The sequence below is a fragment of the Anguilla anguilla genome, chromosome 4 (genome assembly GCF_013347855.1).
Source record: "Anguilla anguilla isolate fAngAng1 chromosome 4, fAngAng1.pri, whole genome shotgun sequence".
Lineage (NCBI taxonomy): Eukaryota > Metazoa > Chordata > Actinopteri > Anguilliformes > Anguillidae > Anguilla > Anguilla anguilla.
The window spans coordinates 65,949,351-65,964,350 of NC_049204.1; the positions used below are offsets into that span (position 1 = coordinate 65,949,351).

General features: G+C 48.0%; 2 protein-coding genes across 5 annotated transcripts in view; both read right to left on the reverse strand.

Moving 5' to 3' along the window:
• LOC118225974 (E3 ubiquitin/ISG15 ligase TRIM25-like) overlaps nt 1-15,000 on the reverse strand; it is a 487,938-nt gene that overhangs the window by 232,164 nt on the left and 240,774 nt on the right. The gene's annotated exons all lie outside the window — the stretch shown is intronic.
• Nucleotides 14,873-15,000, reverse strand: part of rhpn1 (rhophilin, Rho GTPase binding protein 1) — a 15,229-nt gene continuing 15,101 nt past the window's right edge. For all 4 annotated transcript variants that reach the window (XM_035415092.1, XM_035415093.1, XM_035415091.1 and 1 more), the window contains one exon: nt 14,873-15,000. This exon is cut by the window's right edge. In XM_035415092.1, coding sequence (XP_035270983.1) covers nt 14,890-15,000 — 111 coding nt within the window. In that variant the 3' untranslated portion in view covers nt 14,873-14,889.

Consider the following 15,000-nt stretch of genomic DNA (forward strand, 5'->3'; position numbering starts at 1 on the left):
GCAGGGAGGACAGATGGGGGGGGGGGGGAGCTGGGCCATGCTTAGTGCACCCCCCCACCAGTCGGGTTGTAGGCGGAGTGCGGCGGATGGCGGATGGCGGGTTGAGGTCTGAGAGAGTGCAGAGCCCAAACCCGCGCACGCTCATGGCGGTATTGAGCGGGAAACCGCTGTCCAGACCTGACAGGAGAAGACCACAGGAGCTGGCGGAAATTAATTGGCGGAGTTAACGGCCGGTCGGTAATTATTGGCTTACTGCTGTGTGCGGTGTGCCGTGTGTGGTGTGCGGGGACTGTGAGGGTTTGGATCCCAGAAAGCAGGGCGCTATACCTACGGGATTAGACCCCAAAGGTTGCGCTTCCCATCTCCAATCCTCTGAGATAGGCCTGTGGGTGTGAAGGCGCTGCTCATGCATGCATGCATGCGCGTGTGTGTGTGTGCGTGTGCGTGTGCGTGTGCGTGTGCGTGTGCGTGTGCGTGTGCGTGTGCGTGTGCGTGTGCGTTTGCGTGTGCGTGTGCGTGTGCGAGTGCGAGTGCGAGTGCTCAGTGTTTATGCTTGTTTGTATGGCAGTGTTTGGTGGCGAGTATGTGAGTGTGAGAGCTCAGTGTTTATGCCTGTTTGTATGGCAGTGTTTGGTGGCGAGTATGTGAGTATGTGAGTGTGCGAGTGTGAGAGCTCAGTGTTTATGCTTGTTTGTATGGCAGTGTTTGGTGGCGAGTATGTGAGTGTGCAAGTGTGAGAGCTCAGTATTTATGCTTGTTTGTATGGCAGTGTTTGGTGGCGAGTATGTGAGTATGTGAGTGTGCGAGTGTGAGCTCAGTATTTATGCTTGTTTGTATGGCAGTGTTTGGTGGCGAGTATGTGAGTATGTGAGTGTGCGAGTGTGAGCTCAGTATTTATGCTTGTTTGTATGGCAGTGTTTGGTGGCGAGTGTGAGTGTGAGAGCTCAGTGTTTATGCCTGTTTGTGTGGCAGTGTTTGGTGGCGTGTTTAAATCTCAGCGGAGAGCTGCTCAATAATGCATCGCCCCGCTCCGCTCTGCCCCGCTCTGCCGCCGCTCCCCGTGCACACGCCAACACCGCGGCTGCCCTCCCGTGTGAACACGCTTCCCCCTGTCTCAGAGTGCGTGCATGCTGGTCTGTGGGCACGGCAAGCATATGCCTGTGTGTGTGTGAGTGTGTGCGTGCGTGTGGGGTGGGGGGGGATTGAGACTGCTCAAATGACAGACTAATTAATCCATTGATCAGAAACTGAGGGTGATCAACTGGAATCAGGAATTATCTTAACCTTTGACCCCCTCAGTTTCAGGAAGCATCAACGCTGGCATCGGGGGGGGGGGGGGGGGGTGGGGGCACCCCCAGGTGTTAGCCTCCTTTCATGTCTCTCTCTTCCTCTCCCTCCTTCCCTTCCTCTCTCTTTCTCATTCTCTCTCTCTCTCTCTCTGACACCCTGATCAATTCCCCATCAAATCTTAATGCTGTGGTTTAACTCAAGTGTGGCATCTTAATTAGGACGATAACTACGCTCCGTCAGGCCATTGACTGGGCCCGCCGTCGAGCAACGGGGCTTATCGACTGCCTGCCAGCGGACACGGAGGGAGAGAGGGAGGGAGAGAGAGAGAGAGAGAGGTAGAGAGATAGATGGAGAGAGAGAGAGAGGGAGAAAGAGAGGAGGGGAGAGAGAGAGAGAGACACAGAGAACTGTCCTTAACTAAACCATGATTTTCTGGCTGCATCCTGTGTATTAGAGTTTAATATTAGCACACGACCAGCTAGTGCTTGAGCAACATCAAATCTGTGTTTCTTACAGTAACACACACATTATGTAGTCAATGAGATTTTTCAGTTCATATTAGTAATACTACATATAATTCTACCATATAAAATTGTTATTGTTGTTATGCTATTATTATTGTTGTTGTTGTTATGCTATTATTGTTGTTGTTATTATTATTATTATTAATAATAATAATAATAATAATAATAATAATAATAATAATAAATAAACAAACAAATACAACCCTCCACTGATCTGTGAGCAGAGCTGGTTCTGCGCGGGGGGGTTTAGTACTGATGTCAGTCAGACGAATTGGGAGGTAGAACCCCCCCCCCCCCCCCCACCCCACACCCCGTCAAACAGCGGATTGAACACGGAGGAGCGAAAAGTTCCCCTTTGTGTGACAAATAAAGAAATCAATAAATCATGGCGAGGCTTTGACAGGCCGGACCGGGCCACCACATTCGTCATGGAGTATTTATGAAGCTGTCGGCAGCGCCCCCCCCCCCCCCCCCCGCCTCTCTCTCTCTCTCTCAGCTGCTCTCGCTCGGCCGGGGAGTGGGGGGGGGGGGGCGCCTGAAATATTAACACCGTGTGCGTGCCGTTTATACGACAGGGCATCGCGGAGCTGGGGAGGTCTGCACACGAGGACAAAATGAGGTGTGTGTGGTGGGTGGGGTGTGGGGGAGGGGGGGTGCGGGGGTGAGTGTGTGGGGGGGTGGTGATGGGGGGTGCGTGAGTGTGTGTGGGGGGGGGGTGATGGGGGGTGTTGTAGCGATGCATGTTTGACATCATGGCTCTTTGTAAAATAAGGGTCTCGGGAGGTGTGTGGGAAAGCTGGAGGAATGTGTGCTCCTGTGGAGGCTCCTGTGCTCAGAAGGAGGCTCAGAAGGAGGCTCCTGTGCGTTCAGATTCTCCGCTGTTTGGGAGAACATTAATTTTTTTTCTCTCTCTCTCTCTCCAAGAGAGAATCACATTTTGAAGCACCCCTGTTCTACCTGATATGGAGTTCTGATGTTTCCAAAGTGTGTGTGTGTGTGTGTGTCTCTTAATTTCTGCCTCAATTCTCGAACATAAGGAGAAGCCCAGTTGTGCAGTCCTTTCATAATGATATAATCCAAGTTCTTTTTAAAAACTCCGCTGGTGCCACACCTGTGATGAGGTTCAACAATTATCTCGGAAAACCCGTGTGTTTGTAACCAAACTTGTGAGGGCCAAAATTGCAGTTAAACTCTAGTGTTGAGGTCAGTTCCATTATAATGAATTAAATTCAGGAAATTGAGGATATTGTTCAATTCATTGTCATTTCCTGAGCTGAAATGAATTTACCCCAACCCTGAAAAAACAGAAAAAACTTTTCCCATTAATCATGTGAGTTTTTCACTTCTTCTTCACAAATTCAATTTGCTGACTTCAGCATGGAACTTAAGCACAGAACCTAGCAGGATAGAACTTCAGCATGGAACTTAAGCACGGAACTTAGCAGGATAGAACTTCAGCATGGAACTTAAGCACGGAACTTAGCAGGATAGAACTTCAGCATGGAACTTAAGCACGGAACTTAGCAGGATAGAACTTCAGCATGGAACTTAAGCACGGAACTTAGCAGGATAGAACTTCAGCATGGAACTTAAGCACGGAACTTAGCAGGATAGAACCTAAGCATGGAACTTAGCAGCGCGATATTTCAGTACGTAACTTAGCAGCGCAGAACTTGGCGGCTGAAACCGAAGTAAAGTTTGGCATTGCGGTCACACGGGTGATGCGCACGGCAGACTCCTGCTTCAGCGTTTCCTGGAAGAGTTCGTGCTCCGATGCATCCCTGGAGCTGCAGACTGCAGACATGAAAGCTGACTGCGGGGAGGTCACCTGCACACGCACACCTGCTGCCGCATGCCTGCACACAAAATACACAAGTCATATAAATAATAGCAAAACCCAGAACACAAAGAACAAAAAACAAAAAAAAAACTAGCAAAACGTAAAGGGTTTTCAGGAGACAGAGTAAACTGTGAGCTGGCAATATCTGCATTTGAGTGGAAAATGCAAAAATATTAGGGTGCAATTGCACCCTAGAGACGAACAGTAATGCATGCATGTGCATAGTCCCGTTTATATGTGCATGTGTGTATGCGTGCACGTGTGTGTGTGTGTGTGTGTGTGTGTGTGTGTGCGTGCGTGTACATGTGTAAGTGTGTGTGTGTGTGTGTACACTCTCCCTCCTCTCCGCGTACTCTCTTCCTCTCCTCTTTACCTTCCTCCCCCCACCTCCACCCCCCCACCCCATCCCTTTCTCCTCAGTCTGGGAGCCTATAGAGATGTTTGACTGAAGTCATTCAGGAGTGACATGATCCAGAGCGCTGTAATATCCTCCCGTCCATCACAAACAAGTGAACGGAAAGCTGAAAAAGAAAAAAGAAGTGGTCAGTCGACCTCGCTCATTCACTTTAAAAACATGATAGAGACTTACAGGCAAGTTGGGCCATATACTGTATCAGCAAAAGTTCAACTTCAAAGAGGTTCTTGCTTCATCAGCTCAAAGTGTAAACATCTGCAAAGATTCTCATTCTGTTTAAGATCTGCACACACACACAGATGCTTACAGCGCATCATTAATATTTGAAAGCTAATTACTGATTAAACCATACGATCAATGTACAGTTTGAGACCATCTGTTTTAAAGTACATGAACAAACAGATTAAGAGATCCTTACAGTAAAGAAAGACTCTGGTGATAGACTTCCGCAGACGGGCGTCGGTTTTGAGCTCGGGTTCAATAAATTATGAACGCAAATTGCTGCCCCGACTCATTCTTTTAATTTATTAAACAACACTGGTTTAATTATTGTGTGTAATTCGTTGATTGAATATGTGCAACAGTCTCTTTCTCCGTGACTATGGCCCTCTGTCTGTTTGCTGGTGTTAATTAAGAACTTCATTCGCCCTGCGGAAATGAAAAGCTTCGTCGGGAATCACGTGAGGAGTCCCCTCAAAGCGAGCTGCTGACGCGCACCCCATCTCCGAGCACTGAAACCGTAGACACCCCGGTAACGCCTCCACTCAGGAAGAGACGAACGGCTCCATTTCCCCGATTCCTCAATAACGCAATCACTCGCACTTCAGCACAGGTAAATGACCTCCGCGACAAGGTGAGGACGGCCCACCCCGCGACTGCCTGCCCCGGAGCCTCGCATCGCGTTTTGCACGGTCAGTCGAGAAAGTTCCACTTCCATCCCGTCCATAAATGCGCGCGGGTGCCAGAGCAATAAGGCCCGTCTCTGTTCATCTCGGGTTATCCTGTCTGCATTAGCGCGAGCCGTAGTGACAGCTGTCAGCGGCTGCTGAGCGCGCGCCGGATGCCGCCGTTGCGTGCGCCCTTGGAGCCGCGCCAGGCAGGAGGAAAGGCGCTGTGTTTAGCGGGAAAGAGAACGGGGGGGGGGGGGGGGGGGGAGAGATTCTCCCGAGATTTCAGTTGTGAAGAAATTCTCTCTGTGTACATCGATTAATCGAACGAGCCTTTTTCTATCTGGGCGATAGTTTTTAAAGCGATCTGATGGGCGTTCGCAAGTTTCACAGAAAAAACTATCAGGCCGTCGAGGCTGCTCCATTTGATGATTCATTTGGACCCTCATCTGTCCATTGATTTGTCGGTGACTGAGGCGGTCAGTCTCTCATTAGTTGAGCAGCGTAGTAACCTATTATGTGGGTTTAAAATCGGTTTTATAATAACACGTAAGCGCAAAACTATAGGTCAGCAAACTTGTCGATAGAAAATGCAAAACCACATGGTCTGACTAACTAAAACGACTGTTTGTGGACACCGGCAGTGTACGATGAATTGTAGGGGCAGAAAGGGAACATTTTTAAATGAACGATAACGTGTAAATGACAGGGAGTTTCTGTTATTACCTGTGCACTAATAGCATACGATTGGGTTATTTAAATGTGTAGGGAAAAAATGAACCAAGTTATTTTCCTGAGACGAACAGTAAACAAAACAAATTAGATAGGGTTTGACAGTATTTACAGTACCATATCCCTCTTAATGAGCAGAACATAATAGTTTTTCCTTTATCGCTTGACGGCCGCTTGCTCCGTTCCTGTGCGAACAGCGCTTTCGTCTGGCGAAAGAGGGGAACTGCACTCTCCGGTCGTTCACGAAGCTGCCAAAATCTGAAGGCTCTCGCGTCTCTCCACCTGCGCGCGCCCGTGAAGCTGGCGACCAGACAGCGGCTGGCGTTCGCTTTGAATTACCTGCAGACACTGCGCGCGAGTCAGGACTGTCACCGCGGAAGGCTTGTTCTGACTTCATTTCGTCCACGTCTTTTTCACCTGACAGTTTTTATTATTTTATGTTAATTTATTGGAGGGTTCAATTGAAAAGTAACCGATTTGTATTAAAAATGTTTTAATAAATAAATTTTAAAAATTTTAAATCAAGAAAACACGTAAAGAAAACGCGAAAATTAAAACGTGCTGTTCGCGTAGCAGTGATAAAATCAAGATATCTGAATATGCGTGGGTAGATGGCCATTCTAAATAGTCTATTTAGACAACATACATAGTAAATATGTAAAACGATGTAGACTGCGTGGCGTACAATTTTGATAAATGCAAAATACGAGACTAAGAAAGGGTTGAATATATATTTTGCAATCAAGTATATTCCATTATGAATAATTCACACCATTTTATTACGGTGAAATGTCAGTTGTGTTTACTGTTCCATTCCAGTCATTTGGCCTACTTCATCTCACGAGTAAAAACATGACATCGTACCTAAACAAAAGCGTTTGGACTACGTAAATTAGAAGTAAAAAATTATTATTGTTATTATTATTATTATGATTTGTATTCATTTTTTTATCTTGAGTTTGTTTGACAAATGCATTTAAATCGGATTATATATTAAAATATATAGCCTATTTAAAAGGCTACAGTGAAAATCGAGCAGGCGATTTGTGGATTGAGAGTCATTTAACATCGGTTTATATATTACCTGCACGGTCATTTTTGCTAAATTGTAATAATAATAAAAACCGTTTATTAAAGCACCGTTTTGACACCGTTGATTCGTTGTATATTAATATAATACCCAGGCATGCTGAATTTACTTGTACATGCTTGGATATTATGAATTTATGAATATGTATAATCTAATCATGTAAGCTGTAATACGGCTCGTATGAGTCGAATTGTGGAAAGGTGCCAAATATTAGGAGTGTCTGCTATAAGATCATCGTAATGACAAATTATTTCCCTTATCGACCGATTTATTTTCCTGTATTTAATTCTGACAATTGAGCCATTTATTTCGACACTATGCGTAAATCATGTATGGTAATTTATATAGTCGCCTACGTGCTCTGCAACGGCTTGACATACACTCAACTTTCTTAGGAAGGCAGGCGATATCGCGGCTGTCCCGGCAGTGTTTGTTCCGAGCTCGCGCTGCTGTTTATAGCCTCTCGATTCCGCGCGCCTGTAGTTTTCCAAGCCTGTGAGAAAATCGCGTTGCCTGAATCTGGCATCTCACCGTCGTCCCTCGCGGCTACCCGATAAAGACAACAACAACAACAAAACAAACACAAAAAAACCCGATGAAAATATTGGCTGACAGGTCTTAGTTTTATAACGCAACAACCCCCTCTTTTCTTTCTTTTATACATTTACAGTATTTCTATATACATGAACAAGCGGGCGAAACTCCAACATCTGAATAGGTTACTTCAAATGAGTCATCTCCAGGGAAGGAGAAAACAATTCCAACTATGTGAAGCGCGAAATTTGTTACAATTCTCTGTTTAAAAAAAAAAAAAAAAAGGACGCGGCACCAAAATAGCCGCAGTTGACTCCCGTCCTGTTATTCGTTATTCATTGAACACGCTAGTAGAACCAAAAATGGAGAACGGTAGAGGAGATTGGGGGGGGGGGGGGATGACATGGTTTGTGTTCTTCAGTAATCCACGTAAAAGCACCAGCTACACTGATGAATAAGTAATTATTATTATTTTTAATTGCGAAGGAATTTTTTTTTTCTTAATTGCGCTGAAGCTGCAGAGCGCGGAACGTTCCCGGAAAGCTGGAGCTCCAGACGCGCGTGCTGGGCTGGACTCGGGTCTCCCACTGCACGGCTGGACGGGCAGAAAATGGGTGCTCTGCTGGTGAAACCGCGGGTTCAGAGACCCGAGGCCCTTCAAACTCACTGCAGAGAGCCTGTGGGCCTGATGTAAAGATGATAAGTTATAAAATAATTTCTCCCCACCTGAAGTAGTAACTAACGTATGGTACATCTCTCCCAGCACACACGCTTCACGGACAAGATTTAAATCACTGATTCCTTTGTGACAGAACGATTCAAACTAGAGAATACACAGCCTTTGACCCAGCAGAAAATGAAGGGCGATGGTTAAAATTACAATTCAAAAGGTTGTTGTTTAGCAGACTCTTTTAGCCAACGCGACTGAGAAAAGTGCATTTAACATGGTGAGCGAACACCACAAGCGTTTAGACGCAGTTACAGCTGTATAAGTGCTGCTGTCAAGTGTCAAGTTCCAAAATTAATTCAGAGAGCATATTGCCTCTTCCTCTACCTTCTGTTTTTACTGAAGTGCATTTCAGGAAAAGTGTGTGTGTGTGTGTGTGTGACTGTGTGCCTGCATGTGTGTGTGCGCGAGTGTGTGTCTGCATGTGTGTGTGTGCGTGTGTCTGCGTGTGTGTGTGCGAGTGTGTGCCTGCATGTGTGTGTGTCTGCATGTGTGTGTGCGTGTGTGTGCGCGAGTGTGTGTCTGCATGTGTGTGTGTCTGCGTGTGTGTGTGTGCGTGCGCGCGTGTGTGTGTGTGCGTGTGTGTCTGAGCTCTTTGCAGTGACTGTGATGGCTCAGACTGCATTAACAGCACCCATGATAAATAAAAGAGCAGGGACCCAATACCTCCCCTCCCCCCCACCCACTACCCCCACCCCATCGGGGGCATCTCTCCCGGGGGGCTGGGCAGGAGGGGGGGGCGGGAGATTCCTAGACAGACGCAGGCTCATGCACATTTAATAGGCCTTAGTCTCTAAAACAGGGTCTGGGCCATGGCCGGGACTTTCGGCCTGCTGCTGGGGGGGGGGGGGGGTATGGGGGCTTTGCTAAAAGAGGGCCTGGGGAGAAGGGAAGTTCCCCGCCTAGCCCCGCCTTCCCGGCCATACCTACATCCGGCGGCGTTTCCAGTCATCTCCATCCTCCAGACGTACACAGATCTGGTGAGTACCTGCTCATCCCTGAAATCACACTCTGGAACATGTGCTGTGTGCCACGCTGTAGAACGCGTGCGAGTTTCATATTCTAGAACGCGTGCGAGTTTCATATTCTAGAACGCGTGCGAGTTTCATATTCTAGAACGTGTGCCAGTTTCATATTCTAGAACGTGTGCGAGTCTCATATTCTAGAACGTGTGCCAGTTTCATATTCTAGAACGCGTGCGAGTTTCATATTCTAGAATGTGTGTGAGTCTCAGGTTCTGACTGTGTCTGCTGCTGCTGCAGAGTGGTGAACTACCAAACGACAAAGGATTATTTGTGTGTGAGTGTGTTTGTGTGTGTGTGAGTCTGTAGGCACATGCGTGTTTGTTTGTTTGCTTCATTTATTTTTTTTCTTGACCCCCCACCATCCCGCAGCAGTTTAGTTTTAAATTATACAGCAGTCCCCATTCTCTTCTTAAGTAAAAATAACATCTGTCCAGCAAATGGAGAGCTTAGTGTTTCTGTATAATTTATGGTAAAAGCCTCCAGAGCACATATGTATATAAAATATATATGGAGTGTCCCTGTGTAACAAAGAGAGCGAGAGAATGGGAGGGAGCGGGGGTCTGTGGCGAGTGTGAACTGCCCTCAGGCGAATAAAACCAGATCTCACTGCCCATGCCCACAGCGTATGAGGTCACGCCCACGGCGTATGAGGTCACGCCCACGGCGTATGAGGTCATGCCCACAGCATATGAGGTCATGCCTACAGCGTATGAGGTCATGCCCACAGCGTATGAGGTCACGCCCACGGCGTATGACGTCATGTCCATGACGTACGAAGTCAGGCCGATGGCTTATGAGGTCACTTGCCGCTGCAGTGAATGATGAGACACACAGCCAGTCCCATCTCCCTGGATGCTTCCTGTTTCCAGCGCCTCTGTCTGTGGGAATGCAATCCTGAAAACCCACAGGTCCGACAGGATGTCAACTTCGCATCAATCCGAGGAGGAGGAGTCGACCAAGCTACGCTCACTTCCTGTCCGACTCCTCCCGCAGCTTTAACTCCCTCCTCCGCCATGCGCCTCACTTCCTGTCCGGTGGCCTTCGAGTGGGGGGGAGGGGGGGCAGACCTCTGCCTGCCCATCATCATAAAAGTGCTTTTAGAATGAAGAGCCCCCCCCCGCCCCCAAACCACCCCCCCCCACCCCCCCCCCCACCAATCGATCAGTCAGAGCTGCTTTGTACATTGATTACAGATTGAGAAATGATTGGCTCTGAAGAGTAAACAACAGCGCACTGGCTAGGCGAGGTGGGGGGGTGTGGGGTGGGGGGGGGTTATGACTGGGGGGGGGGGTGGGGTGGGGGTGGGGTTATGACTGGGGGGTGTGGGGTGGGTGGGGGGGGGGTTATGACTGAAGTTATGGCAGATTTATGAGGGCGAGCTGCATTGCAGGGATAAGTGGCTTTGAGAGGAGCTGAGCAGGGCCGTTGGGATGTTTTTAATACTCACACAGGTCTGTAGTATTGGCAGGGAGCAAATGAATGATTTCTGGGGGGGGGGGGGGGTCAGAGGGAGGGGGCATCAATCAATCAATCACCATTCAAAAAAAAATCACTTAAAACCCTTAAGGCACGAAGATGCTGCCAAGATGGACAGAGGAGGGAAATTTAAAACAGGGAGGAGAGGTAAGGAAGGATCACCACGGGGTTGGGATTGGTCAGTGCCCCTGAGAGAGAGACAGAGGGGGGTTGGGATTGGTCAGTGGAGAGAGAGAGGTTATGATTGGTCAGTGCAGCTGAGAGAGAGGTTTTGATTGGTCTGTGCGGCGGAGACAGAGAGGTTTTGATTGGTCAGCGCAGCTTACATGTCTTGCCTGCGAAACGTCCCCAGCCCTGCGGCTGGACGCACAGCTGCTAACCAACCCTAACCCTAACCAAACCAAACTCTGCACAGGAGAGGAGAGGACCCTGCTGGGACTGGCAATGCACTGGGGGATTGTGGGAAAAGGAAGCTTGGCACATCCTTCAGATCAATATGCCATTAGGAGGAAGGGAGAGAAAGAGAGATGGAGGGAGAACAGGAGAGGAAAGAGAAATGAGGACAGAGAGACAGAGATAGAGAGAGGGTGAGGGGGGAGAGAAAGAGAGAGGGTGAGGGTGAGAAAGAGACAGAGGGGGATAGAGACAGAGACACTGCTTCCAAGTTATCCTGCCATAAAACCAGCTGAACCCAGCATGCTTTGCAGCCAGCCGTTAAGACGACCTGAACGTCAGTCCTGTGAGCACATCGTTACAGCGCCACACACACTGTGCTTACGGTCCGGTTACAGCCCCAGTGCGGGTGCGCTACGGACCCATAAACACCCCATCATGGTCACATTACTGCACAGTTAAGAGTTCAGTTATTATTGGCTTAGTTATTGCCCCCCCCCCCCCCCGTATTTCAAGATGAGTGGGGGCAGGACAGAAGACCGAGTCACCGACAGAGAAAACCTCTCTCGCTACTCATCTGCCATAGCACTCATCCTTCCTTCTCTCCCTCCATCCCTCCCTCCCTCTCTCCCTCCTTCTCTCCATCCCTCCCTCCCTCTCCCTCTCTCTCTCAGGTGAGTAATGAAATGGGGAGACATGCTGAATAATTCAGGGGTTTGTCATCTGCTGTCGGGCTGCACCTGGAAAGTCCCACTGACGTGAACATGTCAATCAAACTGGACAGCCTATCCCTGCTGGCCCCTCCCCATTCATCCCCTCCCATCCCACTCCCTCAACTCCACCTGCTTCACGTCCAGCAGAAATCCCCCCTCCAGCGCACACACACACACACGCACATGCGCGCACACACACACACACTCACACACTCTCACACACACTCTCACACACACACACACCTAACACGTATACACATGCAGCCACAGACACCAACACACACATGTATATGCAAACGGCTAATGCACATCAACACCACTGTAAAATAGGCTTGTTCACTACATGGGCAAGGCTGTGTGAGCTTTATCTGTCTTTCGGTGCCACCTTATGGCAATTTATGGTAGGGCAACAAACAAAAAGAATGAATGGGATTGTTAATTCATAAATCCACAATAACCATTAGTTGGCATTTCTCTAGCTTTTTTCTACAATCGCTCAGTAGAAATTATAAAGGGAGGACCCAACTATCAGGATTGAAGTGTATTAATCCCTGGGTTTCTTACAACAACCAAAACATTCAACAAACACCAGTATTGTTCACATCCATGACATGCAAACTTTCAAACTTTTTTATAATTTGAGTTTCCCCAGTAAGGAAATCCCTTAGCAAAGTCCCAGATGCATATACACATGCCACAAAAGGACTCCAAAGTAAAAATAAAAATATATGCAATCCAAATTCGCAAACCAAAAAATCGGGTATAGACAATGGATGGATGGATATAACTGGGCCTCTGCGCCTTCACAGTGATGCTGATTTTTTTTATATTCTTGAGAGTACAACACTGATGCTCTCCACTACTGCACTTCACTCTGGGTCAGAGTGTCTGCTAAGTGATCGTAATGTCCTGTCACGTATTTGGAAGGAAACGGGAGAAACCTCGCTTGGTAAGCCTCGCTGTGTATCCAGTTTCATTTTATTCACACAAAAAACTCGACATTCTGTGCAAATATTCCAGAATATTCCACATCTCCACAACACCACACACCTGTTGACTGCACAGAAGAGGTGACGGTGACAATTCCCTGGAGGACAGTGACAGTGTCAATGTATTCATTATGAAAACACAAACACGTGCATTTTAACAGTTCCCTTAAAAATAACCAGTACACAAACACAGAGTTTTATTTCTGGATTGGTAGGTGAGTTAGTATTCATAAAGAAGCAGCGTCCAGATCTGGAGTAGACACAGACGAGTTTGAAACTAGCTTATGTTTGAAATATGTGCCTTTTTTTTTCTGTCGTACATTTTTATCCAAAAATTACTTCAGTTCCTCAGCCCTCAACCTCTACCCCAGTAAAACCCCACCGCTTCCTACTTTAAAAGTAACAAGAGGGGGTGCGGTCTAGTGGCGCAGTCCGTAGAGCGCTGTCCACATGCTCAATGCGAGCCGCGACGTCGGCGGTTCGAATCCGACCGCCGACCTTTGCCTCACGTCTCTCCCTCTCTCTCCTCCTAATTCTTCCCGTCTCTCTACACTGTTCTATCAAAATAAAGCTGAAAAAGCCCCAAAGAAATTTGCCATTTCCAATGGAAAAAAAATGGAATTATTCTTCCCCTGAAAATGTTTGTATGTATTAGCAGACGTTAGTGAACAATGAACACCCCCTCCGAGGACTAACTTCTGTCTTCTGCTAACAAAAAAAAACACTAAACTTCCAGGCATCTTTACAGCAGACACAGGTGCCTTAACAGAGGCAAAGCATCGGGTCTCTACACACACTACACACACGATTCTGTAACTTCCAATTTTAAGCAAAAAAAAACTTCACAAACACGAGACACAAAGAGCTGCTTGCTTCGGAGAAGGCGGAGGTAGTGCTCGGACGAGAGGATATTAAAATAAAATAAAATAAACAATACATAGCGTTATGACATGAGATAATAGCACAATATTGTAATTTATAGAGGATTCAGTGCTAGGAGAGAATGTTATAATTAACACTGTGACACTGGGAGAGCATTTTAATGATGAACAGTAATAATCTATTTCAGAGATTAACACTACTACTCATAGCTACCCATTACACGTGAGGACGTTCTATTGCTTAACCCTTTGAAGAGTAGGTTCTTCTGGAATGTTTGGTTAAGTCAGTGTTCCAGAACTCCGTTTCTTTCAGTTACCAGCAGTTTTTTGTTACATCAGCATTAGAACAGCACGTTACTACAATTCTAATCTCACATTTGTGATCTTACACATTAAAGGGTTAAACACTGTTTAGTGTTAGTACAGGTCATTCCTGTTTAAAGTGCACACTGGTTTATTTGCTATTTCTGTCCAACAAAAAATCTGGGTAATGGTTCCGGCCATGCAACTTTCTTTCGTTACAACTGCCATTTTAAAAAAAGAAGAAAAAAAAAACTGGCTAAAACCAGATGGGCTTTGCCCATGGACTGCAGCGTACCCCCGCTGGATAAATGCACCTGTGAAAAGATGTGGCCCAGGATAAGAGCATCTAAACCCCCCCCCCCCCCCTACCCCCACCCCCACCCCCACCCAAAATGCTCCTGTCCCGCCAGCACTCTGGAGACCAAATTCCTTAAGAGACGCTGCTCGACAGTTTCAGCCGGGGACGAGGCGGGGCCAGGAGTACCTGGGCGGCACCTGCTCTCATCGTTTAACTTCCTCCTCTTCTTCTGTTTCCCCAGTCCGACCCCGACCCCGACCCAGACCCAGACCCCGCCCCGGCCCGGTCCGGTCCCTGGCCCCGGTCCGTGCCCCCTGGGACTGCTGCTGAACAAACACTGTTGTCCCAGACCCAGTCGGTTACGGTCGCCATGGTGATGGTCCTTGGTAAGAACTCTTCCTCTCCCGGCTTTCTCTGCCGGTTGAGGCCCCGGCGACGGCAGGCTAGTGACAGCTCTCGGCCAATCACGCGCGAGAATAACGCCTCAACGGGGAAGAGGAGGCTGTGGACTGATTCACTCTCTTCCTCCTTTTCTCCCTCCAGCCATCTTTACTTTCTCTCCCTATCACTCTCTCTGTATGCCCTGAAGTGTGTCACATGTCGCTCTCTCTCTCTCTCCCTACCTCGCTCACTCCCTCCGTCGCTCTCCCTCCTCTCTCTCTCCCTCCCTCTCTCTCTCCTCCCCCTCTCTCTCCCTCCCTCTCTCTCTCTCCCTCCTCTCCCTCCCTCTCTCCCTCCTCCCCCTCCCCCTCTCTCTCTCTCTCTCTGTGGATCAGTACATGGCCCCGCTGTCCCGCAGGTTTCCGAAAGGCAGAAGGCTGAAGGTGCTAGCGGGTCTCTTGGTGGTCCCCCCTCCTCCCGCACCTCCCCCACTCTTCCTCCT